Genomic DNA, 13,693 nt, shown 5'->3' with positions numbered 1-13,693 from the left:
TCTTTAGGCCAGGCATAGTGGCTCACACCTGTAATTCCAGCACTTTGGGAGGCTGAGGCAGTGAGATCACTTGAGGTCGGGAGTTCAAGACCAGCCTGGTCAACATGGCGAAACCCCATCTCTACTAAAAATATAAAAATTACCCAGGCATGGTGGCAGGCACCTGTAATCCCAGCCACTCGGGAGGCTGAGGCAGGATAATTGCTTGAACCCAGGAGGCAGAGGTTGCGGTGAGCCAAGATCGGCGCCATTGCACTCCAACCTGGGCAACAAGAGTGAAACTCCGTCTCAAAAAAAAAAAACTTTGATTAAAATGGGTAGTTCTCCAAAAAGGAATTCTGTGAGTTCAAACTCTTGTTTTAACACGTGTCTTTTTTGTTTTGATTTTCTCTTTTCTTTAATATAAAATTCTGCCTTAGGTTAACATTGAAAATTACCTCCTCCTGATTGATTAGATTGTGTTAGGGACGTTATTTAGGCTGCTCATTTATCTACCTCCCTCACCTGTCTCTCCCCCGTTTCCTTTTGTTGTTACTGTGTTTTTTAACATGAGGGTTTGGGGGGAAGCTAAAGAGAAGACTGCAATATAAGTAGTTTCACAGGTTGAAGCCCCTGTGGTTGGCTGCTGGAAGGTTTTGCAAGGGCTTTTTATATCCAACAGACTGAAGGTCCAGAATTAAGTCCAGGAGTACTTGAACTTCAAGATAAGTTACATTAAAATAAGATAGAAAGGTTAAGTCCAGGAGTACTTGAACTTCAAGATAAGTTACAAAATAAGATAGAAAGGTGCATCTAATAGTTATCTGGGAAAGGTGTTAAACAAAGCCATGATTAATCGTAGTTAATAAGTTATGAAGGTACCAAAGAATTCTTATGAAGGTTTTTTGAAATGTGCTCTATGTCATCATTAAGCTAAGAATACTTGGCAGATGTCTTACAGTCTGGACTGCATAACCTTGACCAAGATTCCTCATCACCATCTGGTGGCCAAATCCCTAGATTGCAGCATTGTGTCTTCAGGGAGGAATAAACCACTTGAAAGTGAAAACAGAACATCATACCATGACAGGAGGCCAGGTGCAGTGGCTCACACCTGTAATCCCACCACTTTGGGAGGCTGAGACAGGAGAATCACTTGAGGCCAGGAGTGTGAGACCAGCCTGGGCAATAAAGTAAGACCCCATCTCGACAAAAATAAATTTTTAAATTAGCCAGGCATGGTGGCGTGCACTTGTAGTCCCAGCCACTCGGGAGGCTGAGGCAGGAAGATTGCTTAAACCCAGGAGTTTAAGGTTACAGTGAGCTGTGATCATGCCACTGCACTCCAGCCTGCGCAAGAGAGCGAGACCCTGTCTCTAAAATAAAATGACAGGAGACATCACATTAGCCTAAAAGTTAACTTCTGGACACCTTGGCTGCTAAGTCAAAATGTCCAGAAAGGCACCCTTGCTTTTTGCTAGTTTCAGAATAAACAGACCTCCGCTTCCTTTGTAGCTTAGTGGATGCTTGGATTCTAAACTGGCCACTCTATAAGAGAAGACAATTTGAACTAAAGCTGTTGCTAATAAATGGTTATATCTACTGCAATGAAGAGGAAACAAAAACATGGAGTCTGTTGAAAAGTGGCTTGATTCCCTCAATCAGCTAATCAATAAGTATTTGTTAAGCATTAACAATAGTTCTGGGTGCCATGAGCTATACTACAGAAATATAAATCTAATAAAAATATATCCTCTGCCTTATAAGTAGATTAAGACCTAGTTAGAGAGAGGAAGCTTAAGGTAAGTTAAATAATAGTGACCAATGTGGGTACTATCTAATTCATTACAAAATTATGTGGAATTTTTTTTTTTTTTTTTTGATGGAGTCTCTCTTTGTCCCCCAGGCTGGAGTGCAGTGGCACAATCTTGGCTCACTGCAACCTCTGCCTTCTGATTTCAAGTGATTCTCCTGCCTCAGCCTCCTGAGTAGTAAGGATTACAGGCATGCGCCACCATGCCTGGCTAATTTTTGTATTTTTAGTAGAGACAGGGTTTCACCATGTTGGTCAGGCTGATCTCGAACTCCTGACCTCGTGATCTACCCGCCTCGGCCTCCCAAAGTGCTGGGATTACAGGCGAGAGCCACTATCTGGAATTTTTTAAGCACTAATTGGCTGGAGAATGTACTTTAGGAATTTGGAAAGAACAAGAGGAGAGTTAAGGCAATGCCATGCAAAGGGACACCCTTAAACACGTATGGAAGGCAAGTAGACATGGTGCATTCAAGGGACTGGGTAGAGAGAGAAGCTGGGCGGGACCAGTGGTTCTGTCCTGGTGAGTAGTGGGAGTGCTGCTGGCCCTGCGAGGCCAGGTCATGGAAACTGGGCACAGCCGTTTAGGCGGTCCACTAAACCTTCAGCATCTAGTACAGTAGCCAGTAGCCATGTATAAATACAGCCATTTAGTACATGTGGCTGCTGAACGCATGAAGTGTGACTCTTTCAAACTGATGTGCTATAAATGCAAAATACACATTGTATTTCAAGACCAGTACAAAAAAGAATGTAAAATTCCTCACTGATCACTTTATACTAATCACATGATGATGGGAAATTATTTTGGATATATTGGGCTAAATGAAATATGTTATTAAAATTAACTTTACCTGTTTTTACTTTATAAAATGTGACCACTAGAAAACTTTGAATTACCCGTGGGACTCACGTTATATTTCTCTTCTGCAGTATTATGCTAGATTAAAAGAAGTTATCGTAAGTTGTTGAACAAGGGGAAGGAACTGACAAGAAGTGATACCCGAACCTAGAAATGCCTCTGGAAGAAGCAGAGCAGAGTTGCTTCCCGGGATACATTGGCACTTTGTCAACTATTTCTTTTAAGGCAACACATTGACATGGCAGGAGTTCATGATTTTTAAAAACTTTTTTAAAAAACGGAGCTGTGTGAAAGCAAGGCTGTTAAGGCCATGAGTCACACAGATGATTTAGCCATTGGGTGGTACCTTTCCTTTTATATAAACACCCACCAACAGTGCAGACCCTCTCCAGCCCCTGCCCCTCCCCACTCTTACTGCCATACACTGCTGTGCTTCTTCCCACTAATGGCAGACCCTGGCTGTGGCTGTCTGAATCTTCTCTTTAGCATCACTGACAAGTGGTGGTTTAACATCTGTGTGAATGCCTCCAATGATGAGGAACTCAGTACCTTACAAGGAATTGTGTCCCATTCACTCAGTATTGTTACCAAAACTACTTTCTTCCCATCCTTTCCTTCCTGACGATGCTTAAAGAGAGGGTTAGAGTTCCTGGGTCCTTGATTCCGGGTAACAAGAGGGGATTATTATTGTTTCTTAAAAACGCGGTGGCTCACACCTGTAATCCCAGCACTTTGGGAGGCCAAGGAGGGTGATGTCACCTGAGGTCGGGAGTTCAAAATCAGCCTGACCAATATGGTGAAACCCCGTATCTACTAAAAATACAAAAAAATAAGCTGGGCGCTGTGGCGTGCACCTATAGTCCCATCTACTTAGGAGGCTGAAACAGGAGAATTGCTTGAATCTGGGAGGCAGAAGTTGCACCACTGCACTCCAGCCTGGGCAAGACAGAGCGAGACTCCATCTCAAAAAAAAATTTAAAAAAAAGACTGGTACAACTCACTGAAGATAAAATCTGGGCAGAACTTTTCCAAAAATAAATTCGTTGAATAATATAGAGCATTTTGCAACAATAGTCATTCCCAAGAGACTTCCAGCTTGGGGGATGCAGCCAGTCTACCAACTCAGAGGAGCCCTGAGCCAGCAAATCCATTTCAAAGCCTACTGAAACAGCCCCTTCCTTCTCTCTTTCTCCTCTCCTTTCTTCACCCACTGTCCCTTTCCTTCTGTCCACCTTCTCCACTGTCCATACTTGGAATTGCCTTCCTTCCCCTACTTTCCCTTTTGCTTTATTTTCTTGATTAAGGATTCATTTTTCCAAGACCTAGTCTTGCTTTCACAGCGTCTCCAGTCACACTGACTCTGGGGGCAGAGGGGACACTGCTCCTTGCCCCACCTCCACCCTGTGTGCCATGGGCAATTTAGACATGATGAGATGGTAAGCTTGACAGTTGTCTTTGAAATGTATGCCCATTATAAAGTCAAATGGTGAGACATGCATGTGGGCATGTTTTAAACAACCATTCCTAACAGTTTTGTATAATAGATTCACTCATGTTATCTCATTATCTTTGGGCCTCTTTTATAAAATCAGAGAGGTTAACAATGTGGCCAGTGTATTCATTTGCCCATTGGCTGATTAAAAATGTATATATATTTGGCCAAGGTCTCCCAGCTTGAAAGTGGCAAAATTGGGACTTCAACTTTAGTTCTTGGCAGTATGTTTCCTGCCATATTTCTTAGGTGAAGGGACATTTGTCCTTTGACTAAAGTAGAAGCCAAATCTAAATAACTAAAGAACCCAAATAGAGTAAGATCAGCTGCTTTACCGGGCTTACCAAGTGTCATTTAGGGAATTTTCCCGTCCTTTGGTGTTAGAGCCAAATTTCCTCATCTTTGGGGGAAATTTTGGAACCTGACTTCTCACTTCCCAACAGAGAGAGTGGCAAAAGTCAGGTGTTCTCAACAAGCACATTGAATCGACTGAAGACTTTGGATAAATGCTAAGTGGAGACCTGTGGTTCCACGCCATAGAACAAAGAACATACCATTTTGACCTAAAAAATATCAAAGCCAGTTGTTAACACTTTGCTGCTTTGTCCTTTAAAATCCTTCAGAAGAAAAAAACCAAAACCTGAGTAGTACCTGTATCTGATTTTAACTAGGTCTTAAGTCAGCAGGTCTCAAAGTGTGATCTCCAGACTAGCAGCACCAGGAACACAGGAACTTGCTAAAAATGCAAATTCTCAGTCTCCACCCCAGACCTAGCAAATGAGAAACTCAGAGTTAAACCCAACAATCTTGTTTTAACAAGTCCTTCAGATAATTCTGATGCTGAGGTTTGAGAATCACTGATTTAAACCACCAATAGAAAACTCTATTTGCCCACCCAAATGGGCAGGAGTATGATTAGAAGCCTGGAATCTCTGTATGTGTGTGTCCCATATGCTCTGCAAAAAGGCACGCATTCTTAACTGGTGTTTTGTGATTAGATTAGTTGTGCTTAGAATTTGCTTGGTTCTCTTGCAAAATATCCTGAAGTTTGTTAAAGAAAGGATTGATCGTGTCCAGTAAAATAATGGGTCTTGTGAGTAGTTGACTAGGAGCCACTGTTGAGACCTTACCAGACACAAAGCCAACTTCAAGCCTACTCTCAGTCACAGTGTATAAGCCTTAACCATCCCCTCTCCTACTGCCAGCAGAAATCTTTTCTGTTTCAACATGTGATACCAATTCTGCCCCAAAGGAAAGAGAAGGCAAAATGAGCAGAATTTGTTTGTTCTCTAGCGCTAATGCAGTGAAGGGGGGATGAAAACGCTTTAGGAGATGGTATGATTGGGAAGGATACTATGCCACATACTATTTCCATTCTTCCCCCAGTGCCAGCCACTGACGAGCGGCTTCACATCCCTGTACAGGGTGGCACACAACCTAGTCTGTTTTCACTGCTAGCAAGGATTCACAGTGCCAGTCTGTGTTGTATACCCAGAGAACAGGGGTGACCGAGACACCCTGCTGCCTTTTAGAAGAGACATTTGATCTGTATTTTTCCTGCCTGGAATCGTGGAGACCCCTGTCTAGTCTGGCTGCAGCCTGACCCTCCAGATGCCTTCACTTGTGGGTAACATTTGACACATCAGGAAAATCACAAGTCTGACTCCTGTGATTTGAGGAGACAGCTGGGAGACCTCCCTGCTGTGGTCCCTGCCAACATAGGAGCATCACCCTACATCCAGGGATGGGCTTAGCCCAAATCAGAAATGCCTGTGTTCTCTCAGGCCTTAGCCTCCAGCTTCCCAACACTGAGACCTAGGGCATGAGAGCTTCGCTGCTGGAGTCCTACCTTATTCTCACCAAGTCACCCCCGACTGACCCTTTGGGCCTTTGGCAATAGTATAAATGTGTGTTTTAAACTTCTCCATGGACAACCACCCTGCTCTCTGAAGACGCCCTCCATCCTCTCCAGCATCTCAGAAGGTTTGGTTCTTCCAGGTGCCAATAAAAATGAACAGTGGGAGCTGGTGGCAGAGCAGCAAAGGGCCCCTCACTGTCCCTGCTGGACTGCTACAGCGTAAGGCCCCCGTTGGTGGATCTCAGGCCTCAGAGGCCAAGGGTTCCAAGCACCCCAGCGAGGCTGGCCCTGAGCCTGGGAAGGCTGGCTGCATCCAGGAGGGCTCTGCCTAGCTGCTCCTAAGCTCCTGCCCTCTTCCTTCCAGATCACACGGCAGCAGTATCAGAACGCACTCACTGCCTGCCACATGGACAGCTCACCTCAGTCCCCTGACATGGAGGCCTTCACAGACGGGGACTCCACCAAGGCCCCCACAACCCGGGGCACACCCCAGACCCCTAAGGATGACCCCGCCATCACGCTCCTGAACAACAGGAACAGCCTGCCGTGTAAGTCAGCTGGGCACACGGGCAGGCCGGGCTGGTGTGGGGTGAGGACGACCCTGCCTTCCTCTTCTAGCCCTGCCCAGGGTTCACACCACCTGAGCCCTGGGTCTTCTCCAAAGCAGAGAGGTGATGCACTCGCTGTCCTCCCCAGGCAGCCGCTCAGATGGGCTGAGAAGCCCCGGTGAGGTAGTGTACCTGAGGATGGAGGAGCTGGCCTTCACCCAGGAAGAAATGACCGACTTCGAGGAGCACAGCACACAGCAGCTCACGCTGTCTCCTGCAGCCGTTCCCACGAGAGCAGGTCAGGGAGGCCGACTGGGCCTAGCGGAACAAGGGGGATCATCGCCTTTGGGTACTGGGATGGCCCAGGGAAAGCTGGCTGTGGGGAGCCCTGGGACCACAGCCCCTGCGTTAAACCTCCAACCTCCTCACACAGCCAGGGAAAGGAAACATTTACTGAGCACCTACCATGCATCAGGCCCTGATTCATTCACCCAGGAAAACTGCGTAGGGCAGTATTAGGAGTTGGGTTTATGCCTGGATTCAGACCCTGGCTCCTTCATTTAGGAGTTATGCAATTTTAGGCGAGTTATTAAACCTAAGACTCAGTTTTTTTTATCGGAATAGATAAGTATCCTTATGTTAATAGGTATAAATTATGACAGCTATCTTATAAAGTAGTTTTGAGTATAAATGAGATAGTGTACATAAAAGGCATATCACAGTGTTCAGTACCATGCTTTATAAATGTTACGTAGCTATTATTAGGCCTACCTCACAGATTAGGAAACTGATTAGGAAACATTCTAACTAGCTGTGGCTTTGACCAAAGGTGTAGTCTATAGACTTTTCCTGAGGTCTCAGATCATATCACCTCTGAGACGCTGAACACTGCTGCCTTGACAGTGGTGTTGCTCTGAGCGCCCAGGGTCCCAGCAGTCCTGAGAAGCTTCTGTGTTTGCCTCACTGAGATGTACTTCCCCAGGCTTTCAGTAGCCCCCTAGGCCTGCACCCAAGCCAGTAGTTCTCCTGCCCGACCTGTCAGACCTACTCCAATCCATGGTATAAGACTCCTCAAGTCCAGAGCAACAACCTGAAAAAGTGCTCAAAGATTTTTAAAGATGGCCTGGCATGGTGGCTTGTGCCTGTAATCCCACACTTTGGGAGGCCCAGGCAGGCGGATCACCTAAGGTCAGGAGTTTGAGACCAGGCTGACCAACATGGTGAAACCCCGTCTCTACTTAAAACACAAAAATTAGCTGGGCATGGTGGTGGGTGCCTGTAATCCCAACTACTCAGGAGGCTGAGGCAGGAGAATCGCTTGAACCTGGGAGGCGGAGGTTGCAGTGAGCCGAGATGGCGCCACTGCACTCCAGCCTGGGCGACAGAGCGAGACTCCGTCTCAAAAAAAAAAAAAAAAAAAAAAAAATTAAAGTCAACAAGACAATATGCTTGAACTTGTGACTGACCCAGAAAATCTGGGACATACATGGTCACTGTTCCAGGACCTGAATTTAGAACTGATGTTCTTTTTCTGCCCTCAACACCAAATCTAGTAGCTAAAGCACACAGCAAGAAAACGTAACAAAGGAGTAAGAACGAAGGTGATGGAGTAGTCTTGGAGATCATCTAGTCCACCCTCGTCCTGCGACACATGAGGACCCTGGAGGCCTAGAGAGGGGAAACAACTTGCTCAAGTCCAAAAACTGCATCAGAAGCAGGCTCAGCCTCATGGCTTTAGTGCAGTGCAGTTTCCAGCACACCACTCTGCCTTCTGTTTAGTTTTTTATTTGCATTGGTGGTAAGGCTTGGCCCCCTTCTGGGCTCTCAGGTTCTGTAACTCTTTGAATTCCCATTGAGTCCTGTGGGAGAAGACAGGGACATTGTTGTTGAACCCTGTGGCTTTCCAGGGTTTGTGCAAATAGACCAAGGAGACCTCCACCTGTCCTCACGTGTGCTTTTAGTCTGGCAAATAGACTGGGTGGAGAACACATTGTTCTCTAACCCCTCTCTCTTGCCAAACAGTGTTTGAGGAGAGGGAATGATTTCTGACTTTGCATGGATCGTTGGATTCCTGCTTCTGTTCTCCATCTTTTTCTTCCTTTTGTGGCACTAAAATGCCTCTTGCTAACTAATGACACCCAGCACTTTCCTGGGCATCCCTGCCTTATTACACCACCCTCGCCTTGGCTCACGTCTTAAACTTCACCTACTGAGGGATGTCACTCAGAATCACCCTGTCTTGATGCCTGAGTGTGTCGGTTTAGACAACTTGAGTTCTCTCTTCTTTCCTTTCTCAGCATCAGATAGTGAATGTTGTAACATCAACCTGGATACAGAGACCAGCCCCTGCAGTAGCGATTTTGAGGAAAACGTGGGCAAGAAGCTGCTGAGAACCTTGAGTGAGTAGCTAGTTCTTCACCCAGATGAAAGCCACCCTGCTGATGGTTAATAGGAAAAGCATGTTAGCATCTTCCTCCTGGGGGAGGAGCCATGGACTCCTCTTAGCCATGAAGTACAATTGTGGAAATCCGCAAAAGGGATTGGGCCAGCACTGCACCCTTGATAGTTTTGGGATCTGTCCCATTCAGTTGTTTTCCTCTAGGACAGGAGACTGCACACCATGCCCACAGGTCAATTCTGACCTCCCTCCTTTACTGGTTTTTGTAAGTAAGGACTTACTGGATCACAGACAGATCCATTTGTTATCTATGGCAACGATGTCAGAGATGAGTAATTGTGACAGAGACCATATGGCCCACAGGCCTCTAATATTTACTGTCTAGTTCTTTAAAGAATTAGTGTCCAGGAGACTCAATAGAAAGAGAGCAATCTCCTCCACACACGGAAGTCAATGGTGGAGAGAACAAGGTGAAGATATGCCTTCCTAAAAACAGACCTGGGAACAGATTGCTCTCTCATCCTTGAGGACAACTATGTAATTATGCCCACCTGCCCCACTGCAGAAAGGAGGTTGCTTCAGAGCTAGAGAATGCAGGTCCCTGGAAATGGCTCCCAGCTACGGCAATCAACCCTGATTCATGGGACATCAAAGCCTATGAGATTGGTCCTCTCTGAGGGTGTCTGGCAGTCAGAGGGGCTGGCCCCCAAGGGGCGCGGGAGGCATGGGCCTGAGAGGTTACATGGATTTACTCAATCCCCTCCAGGAAATCTCAATTCCAGGCACTAGCCTGGGTTTGTGACTTTTCAGAGATGGCATCTTATGTGAAAAGTACATCCTAATCTTTCAAGATGTAAATATGCCAATATCAGCACCAGCATACAATGCAGGTTAGTTCTAGCCAAGCTGTCAAGGGCTTTGTCTCCATTTCTGCTTCTGTTTTGAAAATAACTCAGACTGCCAAGCAATTATGAATGTTCCTCCAGTGTTACAGGCTGATACTTGCAACCTGTTTTTTTTCAGGTGGCCGAAAAAGGAAGAGGTCACCAGAAGGAGAGAGAAGCTCTGAGGACAACTCCAATTTAACGCCTCTGATCACATGACAGGGCGAAGCCAGCATTCATTGGGTGTGTGAAATTCCAGAGCTTTGGGGAAGAACCCACCCTCCCATCATCTGCTTCCCCCAAGGCCTCCCACAGGTGACAGAACGTTCTGCCTTCCCTTCCATCTCTTCCTCCCTAGCTGTCAGTTTGGCAGATTTTCCCTCATTACCTCCAGTTTGACTCACAACCTTGACAGGGCCATAACAGAAGGAGGTGCCGCTAATGGAACATGCTAGAAATGGTCTTTTCTACAGCATAGTCTAGGACTGGAGAAGAGATGTCTGACTGCAAGCTGATAATGCCACTCTGGGACCCCTGATGTTCTTCTTCATTCTTGGGGATCCCCTGATGCCACAGGAGACCTATCATCTTGGAACTCGCCATTCTTTCCTCCAGAACAAAATGTTAACTTTCTAATATATTTCATGCATAGCTTGGCTCACAAGGTGCCATTGGCAGACAGGCACATGGGAGGCTGCAGTAGGAAGTCTGAAGATTAGTTCAGGGGGTGAACCAAGAATTCCCCCCAGAGCTTTAAAGAAGTGGGACTCAGCCATGTTGGCATGTGATTGACATTGCACAGAAAACTGTTAGTGACTGGTTTCCTCTTAGATAAGGGTTCCAGAAGCCTGGGGAAATATGTCTCAGCTGGAATGGAAAGAATGTGAGATGGAACCTCAAGTCACTGTTTTTACCAGGGACACATCTGTTTTGGCTCCCAATCAGCAGTCTTCAATAGATCAATAATTCTGCCCTGGAAGAGAAGGAACAGGATGCAGAGAGACCCCGCTGGGAGCCAGAGATGGAACTTCAGGTCTTAAGTGCAAATCAAAGCAAAAAACAAACAAAACTTACATGGAAAAACTGTAAGTGCTGAAAGCAAGTTTAGCCATGACAAGCCAAAGAGTGCCCAGGTCAGCCAAGAAAGATACATACTCTCATGGGACGTCAGTGAGAGTTACACAGGAATGTTGGAGAATCATTCTTCTCTTTCATGCATTTGTCCCTCTCCCACCCGTTACTACACCCTAGCAGACCAGCTGAGTGTACTTTATTCCAAGAACTTACTAGATCTCTGGTTTTTCTCCTGAAGTTGGGGCAGGTGCAATTCCAAGCATAACCACCAGATGGCAGAGTGACCGCACATACCTGCTTCCAAGAATAAAACAGTTCTCAAATGCAACCACAAAGCTGGGCGTGGTGGCTCAGGCCTGTAATCCCAACACTTTGGAAGGCCGAGGCAAGTACATCACTTGAAGTCAGGAGTTTGAGACCAGCCTGGCCAACATGGTGAAACCCCATCTCTACTGGGCACGTAGTCCCAGCTACTTGGGAGGTTGAGGCAGGAGAATCACTTGAACCTGGGAGGCAGAGGTTGCAGTAAGCTGAGATGACACCACTGCACTTCATCCTGGGCAACAGAGTGAGACTGTCTCAAAAAAAAAAAAAAAAGCAAGCAAGAAAGAAAGAAAGAAAGAGAAAAGAAAAGCACCACAGCCAGCCTTAGGGAAAACTTGGAAGTAAGTGAAGTTTGTCTTCAGAATACGTATCTCCCTTTCCAATCTATCTCCTACCCTTTAGATGCTCTCAGTCAGGTACTCATTGAACTCATTGATTGAGTGCTGTCTGCTAAATCTCCAAACCATTCCCAAACCTTTCCCCATGGTATACCATCCAGCTTCCCTCCCCTTCTTTCAAAACCCTCACTCCCACCTCCCCACACCCATCAATCACTCACAGGGAGGAGGGAGACCGATCATTCCTCTGGGTTATCTGCATCTCAGAAGAAAATGCTTACCCACAGGAACCGTTAACTCAGGGGTTCTTAACTTGGGGTCCATCACCCCAGGCGGTCCATAGTTGGACTTCAGAGGGTCTATGAAACCCCTAAAACTGTTAGTATTTAATGTATTTATTCTTGTATGTTTTTTCCAGAGCGTTAAAGCTTTCATAAGGTTCTCAAAGGTCTCAGACCTACAAAGAGTTAAAAACAAAAAACAAAACAAAACAAAAAACTACTATTTTAAATAGTGGAACTTTCAGCCCAGGGTTTCTATAATGCAGAGTGAAGTGGAAACTGGGCAGTTCGAGACAGGTTTTTAATTATAAGTGGTCTTCTCAAGTGTCCATCAATTGATGGGGAAGGCTGGCACCCACCAAGAAGTGGAAGTCCTCAGAAATTCTTGGCACACCCTAGAGTATTGCACAACCAACACCCCCACATAACTTTGTCCCCTCTTCCCAATAACCCAGAGCAGGTGTTGCAGACAGGAGGGCCACAGCATGTGGAAGTAAAGACTTTGGAGCTAGAGACGCCTTTTCCAGCAATGATTATTGACTTCACCACACCCCTTGCCTGGCCTGGCCTAAGGCTCAGCAGTGCATGACTTCTCGTAGATAACTTCACAGCCATCCAGTCCCAACACCTGCTCTTGCCTGGTAGGAATAGGCGAAGTGTCAGCCCTCAGCGTTGGGTACCTAGACCCAAACCAATAAATGGTGAGTTTTGAGCAAGAACTACCATCATGCAGGCTTCCTGCCAGCTGACCACTGGCCCTGGGGGTGCCTGCCTGGCTGGTCTTCATCACCCCTGAGGCCACCAGACTCAAGCCACTGCTGTTGCATTACACCCATCCCTTTGCCAAATCCCTATGGAGCCTGTCACCACTCCCCTCCCGATACACCCCCACCCCACAGAGATTTTCTTCAGGTTAAAAAAAATGGTTTAAAAAAAGATTTTAAAATAAAGCATTTATGAAGGCTCAATAAATTGTAAATAATTTTTAAATAAAATGAAAATGCCTTTCCTGGAATGTGGCTGTTTTCCTTGCCCCTGGAATCTTCTGACGTGGCTTCATTTGAGATGCAGGTTGAGTGATGCCCATGTGTAATGATCTCACCTGTGGCCCACCTGCATGAAGAAGCATGCCGCTCTGGGCCAGGTGTGAGGCTGTGTTGAGGTCACGGGGAAGCCTTGGCACACTACTTTGGGAGGCCAGATGGTAAGATTTTTCAGGAGTGAATGCCAGAAATGAGAACTAAAACCCAAATGAGAAGCCAGTGTGCATAAAGACAAGGAAGGAACACTAAGACGACAGTGAGAAGGGCTGGCATTTGCTGAACCCATGTGATGGGTGAGGTGCTGTGCTGGGTGTGGTCCAAATTCAAGGTCTTGGGGGCTAAACCCAGACAAGCCCCTGAGACAGAATGTTGGTCACACTAGCTGGCTTCCGCAGAACCTTCAGAAAGGAGTCCAAGTGGCATGAGTCTGGCAGTTTGCAACCAAAGGCTAGGGAACGGGACACAAGAATGGGCCAGGCCTGTTGGTCAGTTTTAAGCTGATGCTGGAGGGAGGGAATAGCCAGGCAGGTGGGAAGGTGTGTTTGGGCATTTAATGCCTGTGTGGAAGGAAGGCTGAAATCTGACACCTACTCCTAATTTCTCAAAGCAAACAGGAGGATTAGGGGCCTATGCCAAAACCTCTTAAGGTTCTTCTCAGGAACCTCAGTAGAGGCTCTTCATTTCACTAACGGTAATAATAAATGATGGAAACAACTATTCTGCCAAGGGCTTTATGTTCCAAGTATTGTGTCAAGTACCCATTAGCTCATTTCCTTCTCAACCACCCTGTGGAGGAGCG

At 46.3% G+C, this 13,693-nt stretch overlaps 1 protein-coding gene across 3 annotated transcripts in view; it reads left to right on the top strand.

Moving 5' to 3' along the window:
* CNNM1 (cyclin and CBS domain divalent metal cation transport mediator 1) overlaps nucleotides 1-12,866 on the top strand; it is a 67,961-nt gene extending 55,095 nt beyond the window's left edge. For 2 of the 3 annotated variants that reach the window (XM_011935573.1, XM_011935572.1), the window contains 4 exons: nucleotides 6,369-6,552; nucleotides 6,701-6,850; nucleotides 8,850-8,951; nucleotides 9,974-12,866. In XM_011935573.1, the coding sequence (XP_011790963.1) occupies nucleotides 6,369-6,552; nucleotides 6,701-6,850; nucleotides 8,850-8,951; nucleotides 9,974-10,053 (516 nt within the window). In that variant the 3' untranslated portion in view covers nucleotides 10,054-12,866. The remainder of the gene's footprint in view (nucleotides 1-6,368; nucleotides 6,553-6,700; nucleotides 6,851-8,849; nucleotides 8,952-9,973) is intronic. The other variant, XM_011935574.1, reaches the window with a different exon arrangement.
* The last annotated feature ends 827 nt before the right edge of the window (nucleotides 12,867-13,693 follow it).

Source organism: Colobus angolensis, unplaced genomic scaffold (assembly GCF_000951035.1).
Source record: "Colobus angolensis palliatus isolate OR3802 unplaced genomic scaffold, Cang.pa_1.0 Scaffold144, whole genome shotgun sequence".
Lineage (NCBI taxonomy): Eukaryota > Metazoa > Chordata > Mammalia > Primates > Cercopithecidae > Colobus > Colobus angolensis.
Note: the sequence above shows the minus strand (reverse complement) of the source record. Positions and strands in the feature narration are given on the sequence as shown.